Genomic DNA, 23,931 nt, shown 5'->3' with positions numbered 1-23,931 from the left:
GGGGGCATTATAACGTTACGGCCAATTCCACTATTCGTTGGTAAAAGAGTAGCCCAAGAGTTGGCGGTGGGTGGTGATGACTAGCTGCCTTCCCTCTAGTCTTACACTGCTAAATTAGGGACGGCTAGCACAGATAGCTCTCGAGCAGCTTTGTGCGAAAGTCAAAAAACAAACAAACAAACAAAACATCAGTTTTAAAATATTCTGAGTTTATAAAACTGAAATTCAAAATTACTTCAATAAATAACTCATATAGAATCTTGGTGTCCTGAAGAGATACTTCGGGACATAACTATTTTCCTGTTCTAACTTACTTATTTTTTGCTAGATGATTCAATATTTCTTTAAACTTTTAAGTTTTATTTTATGTTTTTATTATCAAGTCTAATAATCTACTTTTTAGCTATTACTGAAGTTACCATGTACGAAAAGATAGAAAATGTACCATCATAAATTCAATGTGCGATTTAAAATGTTCGTGAACAACATAAATGAAAACTGCATTGTTATGACATCATCAGTGACGTAGTTGATGTTATGAGACTGCCGCCATTTACATTGAGTTTCAGACAATTAGGCCTAGACTGAGTTGGCATGTCGCGATATTGATTTGACCACCTGACATTTGTGATCATCTTGTATAGTGTCAATATTAATTACATTACACCACCAGGTTCACACCATGACAGTTGTTGTTAATATAATTTCATAATATAAACAGCGTCTTAACCACAGCTGTGTGTGTTGTAGTCCAGCTTGTCTGATGAGCCCTGGTATTGTGTTAAAAAGTCTTATCGGAACTGTGCATGACAGTTATACTGCGATTGATTATTTAATATACATTATTTTAATTTTTACTCTTATATTCTTCAAGTGAGTGTTACTTGTCTCAGGGTATTTATTAAAGAAATTTACATTTAAGGCAATTTGATTACTTACTTCGTCAATGACACATCTTTTAAACACACATATAAATTTAAATAAAATCGCTGACCTGTAAGTTCGAGGATCTATTTTTAAACTGAGAACTTCAACATCGCATAAATTGTTATGGCTTGCAGATCTGTTTTCTGTGTGGTTGTTTTTGAATTTCGCGAGGACCTAATTTAGCAGTGTAAGACTTAGAGAAGGCAGCTAGTCATCATCACCTACTACCAACTCTTGGGCTACTCTTTACCAAATAATAGTGAGATTGATCGTCGCATTATAACGCCTCCAAAGCTAAAAGGGATTCCAACCCGCGACCCTCGTATTAGGAGTCAAGTGCCTTATCCACCTGGCCAAGGCGAGCCAATTACAGATCTTCTTTAAGACATATGATAAAATAACATGTACCAACTGGTTTCATATTGCCATCCTTTAATCTGCTAAACTTGTATTTACACAACTGCAACAAAAACCAACGAATTCCGATGACATATACAAGTTCGCAAAGCAATATTGTATCGATTACTTTCGATCACATACAGGCAGTCACACTACATCCACTCATCTGAAAAAGTAGGGGGTTTTAGGATAAACCTGATATTTCCAATGGTAAGACGTTTGTGGAACCTAACGTTCAGAAGTCATATGTACTGATGTTCTATAGATGGGATGAAAAATACAAGATGTAGCGTAAAACTATACATCAAATAAACACTTCACTTGTTGGAGGTAAAGACAAACTAACAACTGACCATGAGCTATTGTGTTGTAATGGGCTGAGTTAAATAGTAAAATAAACATTATTGCAGTGAAGAATAAATAAAAGATACTTCAGTTAGAGAAAATAAAACGCGTTTTAAAGTGTATTAAGTCTATAAGAAGTGGTAATAGGACAACAATGAACTTACCAGATCATAACGGCAGAATCTGGATGTGAGGGTCAAACTGTTCCTACTTTGTCTAAAGCTGACCAGTCATGGACCAGAAGTACCTGGAAGTGCTTATCTTATCGCAGGACTTTGAAACAGCAAATAGCTGCTTTGATACGAAAAGTCCTTGATAGGATTTAACCATGTTCCAAACTAGAACGTGTCAAAATAATTTAACATTTCGGACAATGTAGCACGTCCCATAAGAGCATGAAACGTGTAGAACATTGTTAACTTCGTGGTTTTCAATTCGATACTATATATTTTTTTCACAATTATTAGGCCTATTGCCCTAGGAAACATACAGAACTTGTGGTAAGAGAAATAAAACACCTTTCTTTAGTGGATTGAATTTTGCATTATTTTCAACGAATAATGAAAAATAACACTAGCTCAATGAAAGAAATTATTAGAACAATTAAATCATGTGCACGTTTGATAATTGCGATAATTTACTTAAAGAAAACCTAAGGGTTATCGGAAGGTAAACTTTATTTTAAACATGACTCAAAACGATACAAATTTAAATTTGTAAATGGATCTTCAACCTTTTTGTCCACATAACTTGTTACAAAATTCAGCGATTCGAGTGAAAACAAATTTATTGTTAAATAATTTCTAAATGAATTTGATTATTCGTAACCATTAAAACCTGATTATTATTATTTGTATTTGTTGTTCCTTAAGTTAAATATATTTCTTTGATACTGTTAGTAAAATATTTAAACACGTTACTAGAAGAATTCTACTTATACCATATACTAATTTTATTGTTGAAAAGGGAATGGGATACAACATATAGATCCATATAATTGGATTCAAAATGCGTGTCATGGATTTCAAAAATAATGTTAATTTTTTTCTATAACGCCAGGATTTTTTGTTTGTTTGTTTTTTAAATTTCAAGCAAAGCTACAAGAGGGCTATCTGCACTAGCTGTATGTATTTACCAGTGTAAGACTAGAGGTAAGGCAGCTAGTCATCACCATCCACCGCCAACTCTTGGGCTACCCTTTTTACCAAGGAATAGTGGGATTGACCGTAACATTATAACGCCCCCCCGGTTGAAAGGGCGAGCATGTTTGTTGTGACAAGGGTTCGAACCCGCGATCCATGGATTACGAGTCGAGTGGCTTAACCACCTGGCCATGCCGGGCCAGGATTATTTTTTTACTTATATTAAATCATTATTTCGTTTACACCGAAATCTCTGAAGAATCTATTGGAAAGCTCAAATCTTTCACCAAAATATTAAGTTCACTTCGTGAGAAAAGTTGTCGTTCACCAGACATTTCTCACCCTTTCGGCAGTGAGGACGTTATAATATGAAGGTCAATCCTACTATTCGTTGGTAAAAGAGTCCAAGAGTTGGCGGTGGGTGTTGAAGACTAGTTATCTTCCATCTAGTCTTACACTGCTAAATTAGAGATAGCTAGCGCACATAACCCTCGAGTAGCTTTGCGTAAAATTAAAACAAAACAAAACAAACCAACCAGACATTCCAAGTTAAAAACAATCTCTCTCACCATTTCTATTGACATCAGATTAAACTGTATCAAGTGTCTCCAGTGATGTAGGTACAGGTACATCAGGTCCATGAGCAACAGGTTTTATAGCAGACTGGAGGTTTGGATAAGAAGTTCCTTTTTTATTTTGAATGTTGTATCCTTGCGTGTTACATGAGTAAAAATAATAGCCATCTCCGTGGTTTCTAGGCTGCTCACACCAGACGACTGTAATTCCAATAAAAAACACTTCTTCTTACTTTTAGTCCATTGTGTCAAATCTCTGACACAAATGATGGAAACTTTGTGCGAGACCATGATTTGTTTTGGTCACCAAGTCTTATTTCAACATACGCATTATACACTTATTTGACGAACTCTGTACTACTTTGCCTTTTGTTTCTTTACAAAGAATTTATCATAAGTAGAACAGAATATCTTTGGATCATTTATACGACCTCTTGGTACCGTAGTGACAAGCAAATAATATTGAAAAGGAAAAAAATCAAAATGCAACAATTATTCAAAAATGACACTTCAGGAGGCCTGGTTACTGCTTACACAATAACGGTGTGTTTATGGCGGGTTCCAGTAAAATCCATAATAATTTGACGTCACGATTGGCCTAGAGAAATCTGCAGGCAGTGGTTTTCAACATTTCAAGTATAACAAAATGTGACCCAATTTCAGTGAAAATGATTCACTTATGTCAAACTACATATGACAATTGTTAAATATCTGTCATGGTGAAGAAAAATGGATATCATTCTCGGACTGAGCTTAAGAAATTTCTAAAGAGGATATAAAACTTTCAAGACAAAAAAACTATTGAAAACCATCACAAACCTGTGTTATTTGTGGATACAACTGTTAGAGCTGCCTTTGAGACTCAACAGGGGAAGTTCTTGTTTGTTTATCTCTGAGTAAATATTATTTTATCACAGTTCACTTCTATACGTCAGTTTGTGGTTAAAATATATCCTTGATTATACTGGTTACTTGTTTTTTGATTGAAAGGTTAACTCGTAGTTATTTAATTGTCTTTACTATCCACCAGAATTTTCCCAAATATTTTTGTTTCGGTGAGAACTATAAAAATTTATTTTGCTTACGTTTACCTAATATTTAAAAGTTTCCTCAAACTGCTACTGTTAAGAAGCAGACACATTGTGATGACTAATGATCGAATATAGAACAAACGCGAAACGACAAGAACGCCGGGATGGCTGAATATGGTAGTTTATGGTTTCAATTGTGATACGGGATTGAGTAACAGAGGTCTTTGATTCTTATCCGTTTTTCTAAAATGAAAAAAAGAAAATAAAACATAGAGAGAGAACAAGCGGAATATGATTTAGATGCGAGCTTTACAAAGACGTCTGGTACATACGTCCGTTAATATCCTCCTGTTACAAGGAGTGCCGAGGTTAACCACCGACAGGGGGCGGTGTCTGAAACGTCACAGCCACCGACTAAAATATGTGCATGATTAAATTTCTCTGGCGACTGAAAGATTGTGAGATGGTTATTATGAAATTCCCATCTGGGACTCTTGCGGAAGCCCTCCAAGAGATGAGCTCGAATTTTTTCGCCCCAATGTACTGAGAGAAGCCTAGGAATGTGTCAAGAAGGGGTAGGGAGGATGATAAGAAAAAGCAATAGCGTGATAAAGTTGCAAAGAAAAAACTGGGAGTGGAGAGGCGCATGGGGGGGTTGTTAGTTGTCGCCTTCTCTGGCTGTGAGAAAAATCTAAGTAAATGAAAGAAGATTTTTATATTGTACTTACCGATCACAAGATAAGTCCTTCATATCTTATTGCTTCTCTGACCTTTCGCTCTTTTTACAGTTATGTCAGAACGAGAGGAAATCATACAAAGTTTGGTTTAGTTTCCAAACAAAATGTATTTGTGATTCTATGAACAAAACTACATCAGTATTCTCCAATTCGGGTGTAACAAATTATAATAACATTGATTATATAAATACAAGACAACGTATATTTAGTTCAATATCATTTCCTTGAAAACACTTTATTCTACTGTATTGTATTAAGAATGTACTAGAGATTCCAGATAAAAACATCTTCATTACAACCACTACCCAGTGCTACAGGTTCCATATATACACACACCTTCATTACAACCACTATTCAGTGCTACAGGTTCCATATATACACACACCTTCATTACAACCACTATTCAGTGCTACAGGTTCCATATATACACACACCTTCATTACAACCACTATTCAGTGCCACAGGTTCCATATATACACATACCTTCATTACAACCACTATTCAGTGCTACAGGTTCCATATATACACATACCTTCATTACAACCACTATTCAGTGCTACAGGTTCCATATATACACATACCTTCATTACAACCACTATTCAGTGCTACAGGTTCCATATATACACATACCTTCATTACAACCACTATTCAGTGCTACAGGTTCCATATATACACACACCTTTATTACAACCACTATTCAGTGCCACAGGTTCCATATATACACACACCTTCATTACAACCACTATTCAGTGCCACAGGTTCCATATATACACACATCTTCATTACAACCACTACCCAATGCTATAGGTTCCAGATAAAAACACCTTCATTATTTCAACCCCCGTCATGAAGGTTCTGTGATGAAATACAAAACAAACTCCTTGATAATGTTATTAGTGCCCCTAGTGGCACAACGGTAAGTGAAACTATTACATTAAATTGTTTGTTTATTTGTTTTCTTTAATTTCGCACAAAGCTACTCGAGGACTATCTGTGCTAGCCGTCCCTAATTTAGCAGTGTAAGACTAGAGAGAAGGCAGCTAGTCATCACCACCCACCGCCAACTCTTGGGCTATTCTTTTACCAACGAATAGTGGGATTGACGTTCACATTATAAGACCCATACAGCTGAAAGAGCGAGCAAGTTTGGCGCGACGGGGATGCGAACCCGCAACCCTCAGATTACGAGTCGCACGTCTTAACCCACCTGGCCATGCCGGGCCGTATTTAGCTCAAAAAAACAGTTCTAACATGAAATGAAACACAAAGGTATAAATTCTGTTTTCTTACTAAGATAGTACCAAAGATAGAATACTGAATTACGGGAATAAACTTTTTTCTAAGAAGACATGAAGTGTAGTTCACGAACACAGAACACGATTTACAAGTATAAACAAACACGATACATTTCCTTATCGTCCTCTGTTTTAACATGTAACTTCAGATCCGTCCATCAAATATTAAGTTAACTTTTTTCTAGTCGGCTTTAAACTTCAATTTATAAAATCAGCGACTTTACGTATAATTTCTTACTCTAAAAGTTAATAGTATTTTAATACCAACTTTTTTCAAGCAGTTAAGTCCTCAAATTAATAAAGTAAATTTAAAACGGCTGTAAAATAGTTTATATATGTAAAATCTACCTGTTTACAAAAAGAAATGTGACTATATTAACAACACTAGATAAATAGAAGTGTCATTATACTAACAATACCAGATAAAAAGAAGTGAAACTATACTAACAACATCAGACAAACAGAAATGTGGCTATACTAACAACATCAGACAAACAGAAGTGTGGGTATACTAATAACACAAGATAAACAGAACTGTGGCTCTACTAACAACATCAGTCAAACAGAAGTGTGGGTATACTAATAACACAAGATAAACAGAACTGTGGCTCTACTAACAACATCAGACAAACAGAAGTGTGGGTATACTAACAAAACAAGATAAACAGAAGTGAGGTTATACTAGTAACATCAGATAAACAGGATTGATACTATACTAAGAAAATCAGATAATCATAACATGGGCTAAACTAACAATCCAGTTAAATACAAATATGGCTATACTAGCAACACATGATAAACAGAAGTGTGGTTAAACTAAGAACATCTGGTAAACAGAAGTGTAACTATACAAACAACACCAGCTAAACAAAAGTGTGACAATACTAACAACACCAGACAAACAGAAGTGTGGCTATAGTAACAAGACCACATAAACAAAAGTGTGGCTATACTAACAACACAAGAGAAACAGAAATGTGACTATAGCAATGACAACAAAAAACGGAGGTGTGACTGTACTAATAACACTACACAAACAGAAGTGTGGCTATACTAACAACATCAGATAAACAGTAATGTAGCTTTTCTTACGACACCACATAAAGAGAAGTTTGGCTATACTAACAACAAGAGTTAAGCAGAAGTGTGGGAATATTAGGAACAAAAGATAAATAGAACTCTGGATATACAAACAACACCAAAAAACAGAAGATGGGCTATAATAATAATACCAGTTAAACAGAAGTGTGGATGTACTAACAACACCAGATAAACAGAAGTGACGTTATACTAATAACACCAGATAAATAGAAGAGTGACTACACTAACAATATCTGATAAAGAGAAGAGAGGCTATACTAACAATATCAGACAAACAAGGTAATGGCTATACTAACAACACCAGACAAACAGATATGTGGCTATAATAACAAGACCACATAAACAATGTGTGGCTATACTAACAACACCAGACAAACAGATATGTGGCTATAATAACAAGACCACATAAACAATGTGTGGCTATACTAACAACACCACATAAAAAGAATTGTGACTATACAAACAATACCAGATAAACAGAGGCGTGACTATACTAAAATACCAGATAAACAAAAGTGTGACTATTGTAACAACACTAGATAAACAGAAGTGTGGCTATACTAACAACACCAGACAAAGAGAAGAGTGAATATACTAAAAAACACCAGGCAAACAGAAGTGTGGCAACACTGCCAATCCCAGATAGAAGGTAGTGTGGCTACGCAAACAACACCAGAAAATCAGAAGTGTGGCTGTATTAACAACACAACCTAAACAGAAGTGTTTCTATACTAACAGACTAACAGAAGTGACCCTATAACAAGAATATCATGTAAACAGAAGTGTGACTATACTAACAACAACAGATAACCAGAAGTGTGGTATTATCAACAGTACCAAATAAAGAGAAGTGTGGCTATACTATTAACACCAGATAAACTGAAGTGTGAATATACTAACAACACCAGAGAAACATAAGTGTGGCTTACTATTAACAACAGATAAACTGAAGTGTGAATATACTAACAACACCAGAGAAACATAAGTGTGGCTTTACTATTAATAACAGATAAGCTGAAGTGTGAATATACTAACAACACCAGAGAAACATAAGTGTGGCTTACTATTAACAACAGATAAACTGAAGTGTGAATATACTAACAACACCAGAGAAACATAAGTGTGGCTATATTAAACACACCAGATGAACAGAAGTGTGGATGTTTTAGCAACAACAGACAAACAGAGGTGTGGATATACTAAAAACATCAGGTAATCTAAAATGTAACTATTGTAACAAGGCGAAATGAACAAAAGAGTGGCTGTACTAAATATACCAGATAAAGAGAAGTGTGAATATACTAATGACGCCACACAAATAGAAGTGATGATATATTAACAACATCAGACAAACAGAAGTGTGGGTATATTAACAACACCAGATAAATATAAGCGTGGCGACACTTACAACACGAGGTAAACTAAAGTGTAGCTATAATAACAACACCAGACAAAGAGAAGTGTGAATGTACTGACAACAGCAAATAAACAGAAGTGTAACTATATTAACAATAACAGATAAACAGAAGTGTTATTATACTAACAACACCAAAGAAACATAAGTTTGACAATACCAAAGCACTATATAAAAGAGGTGTGTTTATACTAACAACATCAGTTAAACAGAAGTGTGGCGATACTGACAACACCAAATAGACAGAAGTGTAATTTTACTAAAACACCAGATATACAGAAGTGTGGCTATGCTAACAAGAGCACATAAACAGATGTGTAGCTATACTAAGAACACCATATAAATGAAATTGTGACTATAAAACAATGCCAGATATACAGAAGTTTGGCTATGCTAACAAGAGAACATAAACAGAAGTGCGGCAATACTAAGAACACCAGATTAAAAGAAGAGTGGCTGTGCAAACAACACCAAAAAATCAGAAGTGTGGTTGTATTAACAACACAACATAAACAGAAGTGTTTCTATGGTAACTACACCAGACAAACAGAAGTGACACTATAACAAGAACAAATATAAACAGTAGTGTGACTATTTTAACAACATCAGACAAACAGAAGTGTGGCTGCACTAACAACACCAGATAAACTGAAGAGGGCTATATTAACAATAGCAGCTAAACAGAAATGTGGCTATTATAACAACATGAGATAAACCGAAGTGTGGCTATATTAACATCAACAGACAAAGGTACTTAGTGTAACCATTATTATGTAACCAGTACATCTGTTGTAGTGTGCACTTATAGTGTATTTTTTGTACCAGTATATCTGTGGTAGTGTACACTTAAGGTGTATTTTTTGTACCAGTACATCTGTTGTAGTGTGCACTTAAAGTGTATTTTTTGTACCAGTACATCTGTGGTACTGTACACTAAAGATATATGTTTTATGTACCAGTACATTTGTGGTAGTGTACACTAAAGGTGTATATTTTATACCAGTACATCTGTAGTCGTGTATATTTAATGTGTATTTTTTGTACCAGTACATCTGTGGTAATGTACACTGAAGGTTTATATTTTATGTACCACTACATCTAAAACATTTCTTACGTTCTCAAAATACCATCGAAGTGAGGTTAATATCCTCAGACCGTACTCACTTCAAACTGAGCCCCACCCCAAAAGCTAGTGGGCCTAAAAATATTCTATATTACAGTAGCGTAGGACGGTTTCTAAACATGCACCGAGTTTGGTTGACACGTGTAGGAAAACGTTGGTAAATCCAGAGTGATTTGTTGTTCTTGTTTTAAACATAATCTAACAACACGGTACGTATTTCACACTGTACCTCTGTGAAACATCGCTGAAAAATGTCCATTGGGTTTTAAACAAATATAACGTTACACAAACATGGACACTCACGACTTGTTTTCATAGAAAATCAACTAAGTGTACATCATAACAACATGTAGTGAGCTCCTAAACATAATAACAACATGTAGTGAGCTCCTAAACATAATAACAACATGTAGTGAGCTCCTACACATAATAACAACATGTAGTGAGCTTCTACACATAATAACAACATGTAGTGAGCTTCTAAACATAATAACAAAATATAGTGAGCTCCTAAACATAATAACAACATGTAGTGAGCTCCTAAACATAATAACAACATGTAGTGAGCTCCTAAACATAATAACAACATGTAGTGAGCTCCTACACATAATAACAACATGTAGTGAGCTTCTACACATAATAACAACATGTAGTGAGCTCCTACACATAATAACAAAATATAGTGAGCTCCTAAACATAATAACAAAATATAGTGAGCTCCTAAACATAATAACAACATGTAGTGAGCTCCTAAACATAATAACAACATGTAGTGAGCTCCTAAACATAATAACAACATATAGTGAGCTTCTAAACATAATAACAACATGTAGTGAGCTTCTAAACATAATAACAACATGTAGTGAGCTCCTAAACATAATAACAACATGTAGTGAGCTCCTAAACATAATAACAACATGTAGTGAGCTCCTAAACATAATAACAACATGTAGTGAGCTTCTACACATAATAACAACATGTAGTGAGCTCCTAAACATAATAACATGTAGTGAGCTCCTAAACATAAAAACAATATGTAGTGAGCTCCTACACATAATAACAACATGTAGTGAGCTTCTACACATAATAACAACATGTAGTGAGCTCCTAAACATAATAACAAAATATAGTGAGCTCCTACACATAATAACAACATGTAGTGAGCTCCTAAACATAATAACAACATGTAGTGAGCTCCTAAACATAATAACAACATGTAGTGAGCTCCTAAACATAATAACAACATGTAGTGAGCTTCTAAACATAATAACAACATGTAGTGAGCTCCTACACATAATAACAACATGTAGTGAGCTCCTACACATAATAACAACATGTAGTGAGCTCCTACACATAATAACAACATGTAGTGAGCTCCTACACATAATAACAATATGTATTCAGTTTCTACACAGGGTGACAATATGTAGTCAGTTCCTACACATAATAACAATATGTAGTCAGTTTCTAAACATAATAACAATTTGTAGTCAGTTCCTACACATAATAACAACATGTAGTCAGTTCCTACACAAGGTAACACCGTAATAACTGAAGGAAATGCTATTTCTCAAACATAAACAGACAATATAAAGTTACCCAACATGTGAGAACTGAAGTTAATATTGTGATGTTTATGATTCAAAGTAACACCTGAATCAGTGAATGCAATCCTGTTTAACAAAACTCACTACAAATAGTTGATGTTATAAGTCAGTAATAATGGCAGATAAAATATGTATTTAATTATTACATATTATCAGTGGTTGGATAATCTCACTGTTCAAAATATTTTCGATCGTAGTTCCAATTATATCTTTGGTAAGCTTAAAAGATTCAATCTTCAGATAACTTGTAAGCAGTGACCCATTCAGTGTTTCTTCGGACTTATTTTAGTTAAGTCTTTTTGGTTATAATATCTAAGATACTGATTGTGTTAGTATAGTTCCACTTTGTTTGCACTGTTAGTTAGATTAGTGAGTGTATATTAGTAATTTATGGAGTTATGTGATCCTAGAAATAAACGTTTGTATATCAGTATTTTCTGGAGCAAAATGACCGCAAAGAGAAACGTTTGAGTGTCAGTAACTTATGGAGTGATGTGATTATTTGTATCTTATTTTCATACCCAACATTTCCAAACACGTGGTCTGCTTATGACGAGACTATATTTAACAAAGAAATGAGTAACAGGACATAGAGATACGCAAATATATTTACGTTTCACTTTTAATTTTACAGAGCTTAAAAATACGTTAAACGCAAATATACTTGCTGGTTTACAGTAGTGTATTTCAATACACCGAAGTAATGACCTTAGAAACATGACTAAAACCATAAGAGAGGCACCCCGCGCATTTACAGAAAAGTATCTCTATATCCTATCACTCATTTCATTGTTAAATATAGCCTCGTCATAAGCAGACCACGTGTTTGGATATGTTGGGTATGAGATTAAAGATAGAAACAATCACATCAATCCATAAATTACTGATACTTAAACGTTTCTCTCTGCGGTCATATTGCTCCAGAAAATTCTGATATACAGGCATTTATCTCTAAGATCGCAACTCCATAAAGTTCTGATATACAAACGTTTATCTCTGGGATCACATAACTTCATAAAGTTCTGATATACACACGTTTATCTCTAGGATCACATCACTCCATAAAGTTCTGATATACAAAAGTCTATCTCTAGAATCACATCACTCCATAAATTACTGATATACAAACGTTTATCTCTATGATCACATAACTCCATAAAGTTCTGATATACAAACGTTTTTCTCTAGAATCACATAACTCCATAAAGTTCTGATATACAAACGTTTTTCTCTAGAATCACATAACTCCATAACTTACTGATATACTAACGTTTCTCTTTAGGACCACATCACTCCATAAAATAATGACGTAAAAACGTTTCTCTATGCATGTTTCACAAAAACCTTCACACGAAGACTTCGACTCAAACCTGAATACAGGGATTAAGGACTTGATTATTTCTTTATTGTTGTTGGATTATGTATAAAGCACCTCAAGAGTTGTCCTCGCTAGCCCTACGTAATATACGAATGATAGACTAGCTATACAAACTAAAAATTTTAGTTCTCCAATTTAAAACAACGGTATATGTTTTATTTAACTGGTATTTATATATATGTGAACGTTAATTTATTAAGAAAACTAAGCAGGCTGTTTAAATGAATCGTAAAGTTTGTTATGACGCCAGGGTATCGACATAATGATGCATAATGCCAAGATGATAGCATGGTTTTGATTTTCTGACTTTATAACCTTGAGTTAAAACAAGGAGTTGGCACGTGTCCAAATGTGACAGGCAACCCATTTTACTGGGATAGAAAAACACAACGTGTTTGTTTCTATAGAAATAAAAGCTAAGAAGCAAACCGATGTCCCAATATTCTATATAATTATGATCATTTTCTGTCGCCTCAGTCAGACTGCAGTGTTGTGACCTACAAAGGAAATGTAGAAAGGACTGGGTGTTAATTTGTATCAATCGAATTAACATCTAGCTATCAACGCAATGATTTTTTTTTTTTTATCTCTGCAAAAACCTAATGACAACGAACATTAGTGTTTGTTTTAAACATCGCTGTAGCCAGGCCTGAATATTTGTTTCTCGTTTGATTTGAGACCTGATGCATTTAGGCCATTTTCTCCCCCGCATTACGAAGGCCACGCCGGTTTAGTTAAGTACATGTTACGAATCCATAACGAAATGACCTTCAACCTAAAACTACCATAAAAGTTTTAAAACATGTTCGGAAAGAATCATCGACTCTCAGGTTCCAGCGCTGGAGGATGGATCAGAGAATCTTTTCCAACATCCTGCTCAAACTTCTATCAGTTTGTAAAGGAAAGTTAACACCGATGTACATAGAGAAGTTATTTTCTTTAACAAGGGAAAATGTAGACAGTGGCTTCAAAAATCTATGATGATGGTATTAAATAAGTAAATGTTTAGGAATGAAATAACCAATTCTGTCCACAAATGAGCGTTTATTTTGTTTGTTTTCTTATTTCTAACAAAAGCTGTTACAGTTACGTGGTCTTAAGAACTTATAGAAGTGTACTGAATGAAATAACGTTCTAATAAAGAAGAATTACAAAATACATTTCACTCGTTAAGGTCGCTGAAGTAAGAAGAGTATGTCTGGAATTCGATACAATATCGATGTGTCAAAACGTGGAAAAATTAAATAAGGTGTCATAATGAGTTGTACTAGGAACGTTTTAAAATGAAAACTAGGGTTAAGGTAGACAATTCACATGAAATAAAATATACTAGAATTAGAAAATATACCGGTTTTATGGACAACAGATCGAGAATATAATATATAAACAGTAACTGAAATATATTAGACCAGCACAAAAATTGTAATAACAAATACGACACAGTTGTAGTGTAACACAGAAACAGAAATAGATTACACTAGTACGAAAATTGTAATGACAAATACGATACTACTGTAGTGTAATACACTAACAGAAATACTTTACACTGGTACAAAGACTGTAGTACAAACTACGAGGCAACTGTAGTGTGACATTGTTATAAAAACTGTCTTATTGAAGTTAGTAATGGTAAAAACGAGTCGTGGCTGTTGGATCAGCGACACGTTAACAACATCACTGTCAGACAGCATGCTGTTGGATCAGTTACACGTTAACAACATCACTGTCAGACAGCATGCTGTTGGATCAATTACACGTTAACAACATCACTGTCAGACAGCATGCTGTTGGATCAGTTACACGTTAACAACATCACTGTCAGACAGCATGCTGTTGGATCAATTACACGTTAACAACATCACTGTCAGACAGCATGCTGTTGGATCAGCGACACGTTAACAACATCACTGTCAGACAGCATGCTGTTGGATCAGTTACACGTTAACAACATCACTGTCAGACAGCATGCTGTTGGATCAGCGACACGTTAACAACATCACTGTCAGACAGCATGCTGTTGGATCAGCGACACGTTAACAACATCACTGTCAGACAGCATGCTGTTGGATCAGCGACACGTTAACAACATCACCGTCAGACAGCATGCTGTTGGATCAGCGACACGTTAACAACATCACTGTCAGACAGCATGCTGTTGGATCAGTTACACGTTAACAACATCACTGTCAGACAGCATGCTGTTGGATCAGCGACACGTTAACAACATCACTGTCAGACAGCATGCTGTTGGATCAGTTACACGTTAACAACATCACTGTCAGACAGCATGCTGTTGGATCAGTTACACGTTAACAACATCACTGTCAGACAGCATGCTGTTGGATCAGCGACACGTTAACAACATCACTGTCAGACAGCATGCTGTTGGATCAGCGACACGTTAACAACATCACCGTCAGACAGCATGCTGTTGGATCAGCGACACGTTAACAACATCACTGTCAGACAGCATGCTGTTGGATCAGCGACACGTTAACAACATCACTGTCAGACAGCATGCTGTTGGATCAGTTACACGTTAACAACATCACTGTCAGACAGCATGCTGTTGGATCAGTTACACGTTAACAACATCACTGTCAGACAGCATGCTGTTGGATCAGCGACACGTTAACAACATCACTGTCAGACAGCATGCTGTTGGATCAGCGACACGTTAACAACATCACTGTCAGACAGCATGCTGTTGGATCAGCGACACGTTAACAACATCACCGTCAGACAGCATGCTGTTGGATCAGCGACACGTTAACAACATCACTGTCAGACAGCATGCTGTTGGATCAGCGACACGTTAACAACATCACTGTCAGACAGCATGCTGTTGGATCAGCGACACGTTAACAACATCACTGTCAGACAGTATGCTGTTGGATCAGTTACACGTTAACAACATCACTGTCAGACAGCATGCTCTTGGATCAGCGAAACGTTAACAACATCACTGTCAGACAGTATGCTGTTGGATCAGCGACACGTTAACAACATCACTGTCAGACAGCATGCTGTTGGATCAGCGACACGTTAACAACATCACTGTCAGACAGCATGCTGTTGGATCAGCGACACGTTAACAACATCACTGTCAGACAGCATGCTGTTGGATCAGTTACACGTTAACAACATCACTGTTAGACAGCATGCTGTCAGATCAGTTACACGTTAACAACATCACTGTCAGACAGCATGCTGTTGGATCAGTTACACGTTAACAACATCACTGTCAGACAGCATGCTGTTGGATCAGTTACACGTTAAACAACATCACCGTCAGACAGCATGCTGTTGGATCAGCGACACGTTAACAACATCACTGTCAGACAGCATGCTGTTGGATCAGTTACACGTTAACAACATCACTGTCAGACAGCATGCTGTTGGATCAGTTACACGTTAACAACATCACTGTCAGACAGCATGCTGTTGGATCAGTTACACGTTAACAACATCACTGTCAGACAGCATGCTGTTGGATCAGCGACACGTTAACAACATCACTGTCAGACAGCATGCTGTTGGATCAGTTACACGTTAACAACATCACTGTCAGACAGCATGCTGTTGGATCAGTTACACTTAAACAACATCACTGTCAGACAGCATGCTGTTGGATCAGTTACACGTTAACAACATCACTGTCAGACAGCATGCTGTTGGATCAGTTACACTTAAACAACATCACCGTCAGACAGCATGCTGTTGGATCAGTTACACGTTAACAACATCACTGTCAGACAGCATGCTGTTGGATCAGTTACACTTAAACAACATCACTGTCAGACAGCATGCTGTTGGATCAGTTACACTTAAACAACATCACTGTCAGACAGCATGCTGTTGGATCAGTTACACTTAAACAACATCACTGTCAGACAGCATGCTGTTGGATCAGTTACACGTAAACAACATCACTGTCAGACAGCATGCTGTTGGATCAGCGACACGTTAACAACATCACTGTCAGACAGCATGCTGTCAGATCAGCTACACTTAAACAACATCACTGTCAGACAGCATGCTGTTGGATCAGTTACACGTTAACAACATCACTGTCAGACAGCATGCTGTCAGATCAGCTACACTTAAACAACATCACCGTCAGACAGCATGCTGTTGGATCAGCGACACGTTAACAACATCACTGTCAGACAGCATGCTGTTGGATCAGTTACACTTAAACAACATCACTGTCAGACAGCATGCTGTTGGATCAGTTACACTTAAACAACATCACTGTCAGACAGCATGCTGTTGGATCAGTTACACTTAAACAACATCACTGTCAGACAGCATGCTGTTGGATCAGTTACACGTTAACAACATCACTGTCAGACAGCATGCTGTTGGATCAGCGACACGTTAACAACATCACTGTCAGACAGCATGCTGTTGGATCAGTTACACGTAAACAACATCACTGTCAGACAGCATGCTGTTGGATCAGTTACACTTAAACAACATCACTGTCAGACAGCATGCTGTTGGATCAGTTACACGTTAACAACATCACTGTCAGACAGCATGCTGTTGGATCAGCTACACGTTAACAACATCACCGTCAGACAGCATGCTGTTGGATCAGCGACACGTTAACAACATCACTGTCAGACAGCATGCTGTCAGATCAGCTACACTTAAACAACATCACTGTCAGACAGCATGCTGTTGGATCAGTTACACGTTAACAACATCACTGTCAGACAGCATGCTGTTGGATCAGTTACACGTTAACAACATCACTGTCAGACAGCATGCTGTCAGATCAGCTACACGTTAAACAACATCACTGTCAGACAGCATGCTGTTGGATCAGTTACACGTTAACAACATCACTGTCAGACAGCATGCTGTTGGATCAGTTACACTTAAACAACATCACTGTCAGACAGCATGCTGTTGGATCAGTTACACGTTAACAACATCACTGTCAGACAGCATGCTGTTGGATCAGTTACACGTTAACAACATCACTGTCAGACAGCATGCTGTTGGATCAGTTACACGTTAACAACATCACTGTCAGACAGCATGCTGTTGGATCAGTTACACGTTAACAACATCACTGTCAGACAGCATGCTGTTGGATCAGTTACACGTTAACAACATCACTGTCAGACAGCATGCTGTTGGATCAGCTACACGTTAACAACATCACTGTCAGACAGCATGCTGTTGGATCAGTTACACGTTAACAACATCACTGTCAGACAGCATGCTGTTGGATCAGTTACACGTTAACAACATCACTGTCAGACAGCATGCTGTCAGATCAGCTACACTTAAACAACATCACTGTCAGACAGCATGCTGTTGGATCAGCTACACTTAAACAACATCATTGTCAGACAGCATGCTGTTGGATCAGCGACACGTTAACAACATCACTGTCAGACAGCATGCTGTTGGATCAGTTACACGTTAACAACATCACTGTCAGACAGCATGCTGTTGGATCAGTTACACTTAAACAACATCATTGTCAGACAGCATGCTGTTGGATCAGATCATCACTGTCAATACATGCTTAAACAACATCATTGTCAGACAGCATGCTGTCAGATCAGCTACACTTAAACAACATCACTGTCAGACAGCATGCTGTTGGATCAGCGACACGTTAATAACATCACTGTCAGACAGCATGCTGTTGGATCAGCGACACGTTAACAACATCACTGTCAGACAGCATGCTGTTGGATCAGTTACACGTTAACAACATCACTGTCAGACAGCATGCTGTTGGATCAGTTACACGTTAACAACATCACTGTCAGACAGCATGCTGTCAGATCAGCTACACTTAAACAACATCATTGTCAGACAGCATGCTGTCAGATCAGCTACACTTAAACAACATCATTGTCAGACAGCATGCTGTCAGATCAGCTACACTTAAACAACATCACTGTCAGACAGCATGCTGTTGGATCAGCGACACGTTAATAACATCACTGTCAGACAGCATGCTATCAGATCAGCTACACTTAAACAACATCACTGTCAGACAGCATGCTGTTGGATCAGCGACACGTTAACAACATCACTGTCAGACTACCATATGTATAGTAATATGTCAAAATCACTTATATCTATTATATCCAATCTTGAGAAGTCCTTCCGTCCAGTGCCAGGTCTGACCACGTGGGTCACGGCAAACAGATAAATGGTTTATACACTTTTGATATTTTAAAATTAAATAAACAACAACTGTTATGATGTGAACTAGAACAATTTAATGAAGTAAACATTAATCTGTGTTATTAATTAACTTTACCCATTACACAGAAGAAATGAATCAACAACTTTTATACTACTTCTAGATGGAAGGATGTTAGTGTTAAGAGATGATGAGGACTCGACATCCAGAGGTAAAATCCTTCGTTCAATGATGTGTAATTTTAGGATATGATGTATCACATCTACTTTTCTAAAACATCATGTTAATCCATGTTAGAATTCCGTTTATAGAATTAACCATTGAACTTCAGGCTACAAAGAAGCTTTGAGTTGCGAGCTGGGTGTGGTCTAGTGATTGGCGTGCCCAACTAAGAACGTAAAGTTTCACAGTTCGCATCTTGCTCTTAAAGTAGGTTGAGAGTTGTAGGTAGAGTAACTGCTTCCTCTCTAGTCCATCAGTTCGAAATTTGGGACGAATAGTATTAGTTTTGGTAGCTTAGTGCGAACATCCGATATAAACAAACAGACAAAGAAACTTAATTTACTGCGGGACTTTCAGAAGAAAGAAAATTGGGCAGTACCGTAACCATTTCTTTCCGTATATTTGACATAGTGGTCCGGCGGGTGTGGTGTGGGAAGAAGTATTTAAATAACGTGGCCTTCCCCTCTTTAGGAGTTGTAAAATTAGATATTCAACTACATGGAAACGAACTATATTTTGGGACGAAGCAAAACCGTGCCTCTAGAGCTCGTTCGTTGTATGTTTTAATAAGCACTTTGCAGCTGTATAACATTAGTGGGAACACAGAATCTCTTCTAAATATGTGTTATATATAGTAGGATTGAGTATTTAAAGAATATCACTAGATGCTGGTTACAAACACTTTCTTTTGTTATTAAATCACAAAGGATATCACTAGATGCTAGTTACAAACACTTTTTTATTATTAAATCACAAAGGATATCACTAGATGCTGGTTACAAACACTTTCTTTAGTTATTAAATCACAAAGGATATCACTAGATGCTGGTTACAAACACTTTCTTTAGTTATTAAATCACAAAGGATATCACTAGATGCTGGTAACAAACACTTTCTTTAGTTATTAAATCACAAAGGATATCACTAGATGCTGGTTACAAACACTTTCTTTAGTTATTAAATCACAAAGGATATCACTAGATGCTGGTTACAAACACTTTTTTTTATTATTAAATCACAAAGGATATCACTAGATGCTGGTTACAAACACTTTCTTTTGTTATTAAATAACAAAAGATATCAGTAGATGCTGGTTACAAACACTTTCTTTTGTTATTAAATAACAAAGGATATCACTAGATGCTGGTTACAAACACTTTCTTTTGTTATTAAATAACAAAGGATATCACTAGTTGCTGGTTACAAACACTTTCTTTAGTTATTAAATCACAAAGGATATCACTAGATGCTGGTTACAAACACTTTCTTTAGTTATTAAATCACAAAGGATATCACTAGATGCTGGTTACAAACACTCTTTTTTATTATTAAATCACAAAGGATATCACTAGATGCTGGTTACAAACACTTTCTTTTGTTATTAAATAACAAAGGATATCACTAGATGCTGGTTACAAACACTTTCTTTTGTTATTAAATAACAAAGGATATCACTAGATGCTGTTTACAAACACTTTCTTTTGTTATTAAATAACAAAGGATATCACTAGATGCTAGTTACAAACCATTCTTCGCGCAACGTAATAATTGGCATATTTAACTGATTATGTATTTGTTGAAAACCAAATGTCTGTAACTCTGTTCTCATGATGTTTTTGTACCTCCTCTTACGCATGTCTCTTAAAACAAAGCAGCCAATGTACCCTTTCGGACAGTTTTCAGTTGTAAAAAAATAATGTAATCGCGCCAGGGAAGTGTTGATGATTAATTTTAACATAGTGAGAAACTTGCTGTGCCTTTTTACTTAAACAAAACTTACTAGATTCTGTAAAACCTTAGTAAACAGATCTATGTATTCTGTATTAGTAAACAGATCTGTGTATTCTGTTTTAATAAACAAATCTATGTATCCTGTTTTAGTGAACAGATTTGTGTATTCCGTTTTACTAAACAGATCTGTGTAATCTGTTTTAGTAAATAGATCTGTGTATTATTTTTTATTAAACAGATTTGTGTATTCTGTTTTAGTAAATAGATCTGTGTATTATCTTTTATTAAACAGATTTGTGTATTCTGTTTTAGTAGACAGATTTGTGTATTCTGTATCAGTAAACAGCTCTGTGTACTCTGTTTTAGTAAACAGATCTATGTATTCTGTTTTCACACGAACTGTTTCAGGATCAGCAAAAGGCTAACATTCTGGATCATGAAATGTTATTTACTTGTTTGTTCTAGAACAAACCGAAACTGGGCTGACTGCTGTGTCCATCGTATTTCAATGCTATAAATATTGAAGTTCACATGTGTCGCGGATACTCTGAACAGATGTTGGAAAGTCGATTAAAAAATAACATCGGAAAAGTTTCGTGGAAAGTACATCATAGAATGATGGTATTAAAGTACATCACAGAATGATGGTATTAAAGTACATCATAGAATGATGGTATTAAAGTACATCACAGAATGATGGTATTAAAGTACATCACAGAGAATGATGATATTAAAGTACATCACAGAATGATGGTATTAAAGTACATCATAGAATGATGATATTAAAGTACATCACAGAATGATGGTATTAAAGTACATCACAGAATGATGGTATTAAAGTGATGATGGTATTAAAGTACATCACAGAATGATGGTATTAAAGTACATCACAGAATGATGGTATTAAAGTACATCACAGAATGATGATATTAAAGTAGATCATAGAATGATGGTATTAAAGTACATCAGAATGATGGTATTAAAGTACATCACAGAATGATGGTATTAAAGTACATCACAGAATGATGGTATTAAAGTACATCATAGAATGATGATATTAAAGTACATCACAGAATGGTGGTATTAAAGTACATCACAGAATGATGATATTAAAGTATTAAAGTACATCATAGAATGATGGTATTAAAGTACATCACAGAATGATGGTATTAAAGTACATCACAGAATGATGGTATTAAAGTACATCATAGAATGATGATATTAAAGTACATCACAGAATGATGGTATTAAAGTACATCACAGAATGATGGTATTAAAGTACATCATAGAATGATGATATTAAAGTACATCACAGAATGATGGTATTAAAGTACATCACAGAATGATGATATTAAAGTACATCACAGAATGATGGTATTAAAGTACATCATAGAATGATGGTATTAAAGTACATCACAGAATGATGGTATTAAAGTACATCACAGAATGATGATATTAAAGTACATCACAGAATGATGGTATTAAAGTACATTACAGAATGATGGTATTAAAGTACATCATAGAATGATGGTATTAAAGAAGTGAAAACGCTAATATTTAAAACAATCTAGAAGTAAGTGCAGTTAAACACAAGTTAACTAAAACAATAACGTATAGAAATATAAGAGATCTCTTCACAATACAGTGTACAATAAATTAAACATGATTACGTCAATACATCTGACACGAACAGAGGCGGCGGTATAGGATGACTGAAGCCACTGCAAAATGTGCCTTAACGTCTGAGTTCTAGCACCCAAAGAAAAGTTAGTTTTTGTAGCACTTCTGACAGTAGTGTGTGACCATTAGGCACAGAGTGTGTCCCCCTGAATTTGTTTTTTTTTTAGCCTACTTTAACCTCCTCACTAGGAAGAGGCTGTCGTCGCCCCTGGATACGAAGAAAGTGACTGTGATTAAAAATAAAAATAGTATAAAAATTGTACGAAGTAATATATACTACAAGATAAGTTTGATAGAAAGACTACTTACGCAGATTATCTGCGGTCAGCATTTCCAACACGTTGGTCAAGATCAAAGTCCAAAACACCAGATAAAATTTTATGTGGCTTCCTGTCCTTGTCATACTTTGAACTTGAAGAACCAAAGTTAGTAAAACGTAATCACTTATTGCGTAAAAGATCTTTATTAGTTAAGAATATAATAAGTTTCTTCCACTGTTTAATTGTTCCGTTTAAACGTGAGATCCACGTGAATCGTTACGACAGATGAGGCACGGTCTTCTACTATACATGGTCCGTTTGCTGTCACTTACATTTTACATCGAATGATGTTTTCCCACTGCACATTCAAAGCCACCGGTAACAGCTGTTTCTCCTAGCTAAAAACACGTTGAGAAACTGAATACTCCACTAGGTTTATTTACAGTTTTTCCCGCATGAGTGCGCTGTTAAATTTGCCCAGAGGCCCCTGAAGGTAATTATTTCTTGTACTAAGTGAGTCATAATACACTAAAATGAAAACTGGCTTGATGTGAGGGCGAGTTGCTAGTTTATAACTAAATCTCTGATTATATACACGTAAATGTGGTGTAATGAGATTTCACGGTAATTAAAGTATTAAATAAACTATCTTGACGTATTTTCGAGCACTTCGAAGCTCGAAAATATTTAGATAAACTACATCCATAATTATCATTTGTTTTTTCAATGTAAAACTTAAATACGGAAACTATATATCCATATTAACTTCGGAGGATTGATTCGTTT

General features: G+C 35.9%; 1 protein-coding gene across 1 annotated transcript in view; it reads right to left on the bottom strand.

Moving 5' to 3' along the window:
• The window catches only part of LOC143224046 (protein eva-1-like), a 57,250-nt gene extending 33,699 nt beyond the window's left edge, over positions 1–23,551 (bottom strand). The window contains exon 1 of the mRNA XM_076452507.1: positions 23,195–23,551. Coding sequence (XP_076308622.1) covers positions 23,195–23,288 — 94 coding nt within the window. The 5' untranslated portion in view covers positions 23,289–23,551. The remainder of the gene's footprint in view (positions 1–23,194) is intronic.
• Positions 23,552–23,931: the final 380 nt, after the last annotated feature.

The sequence above is a fragment of the Tachypleus tridentatus genome, chromosome 8, assembly GCF_004210375.1.
Source record: "Tachypleus tridentatus isolate NWPU-2018 chromosome 8, ASM421037v1, whole genome shotgun sequence".
NCBI classification, from domain to species: Eukaryota; Metazoa; Arthropoda; class Merostomata; order Xiphosura; family Limulidae; genus Tachypleus; species Tachypleus tridentatus.
This window is presented reverse-complemented; position numbering and strand designations above follow the sequence as displayed.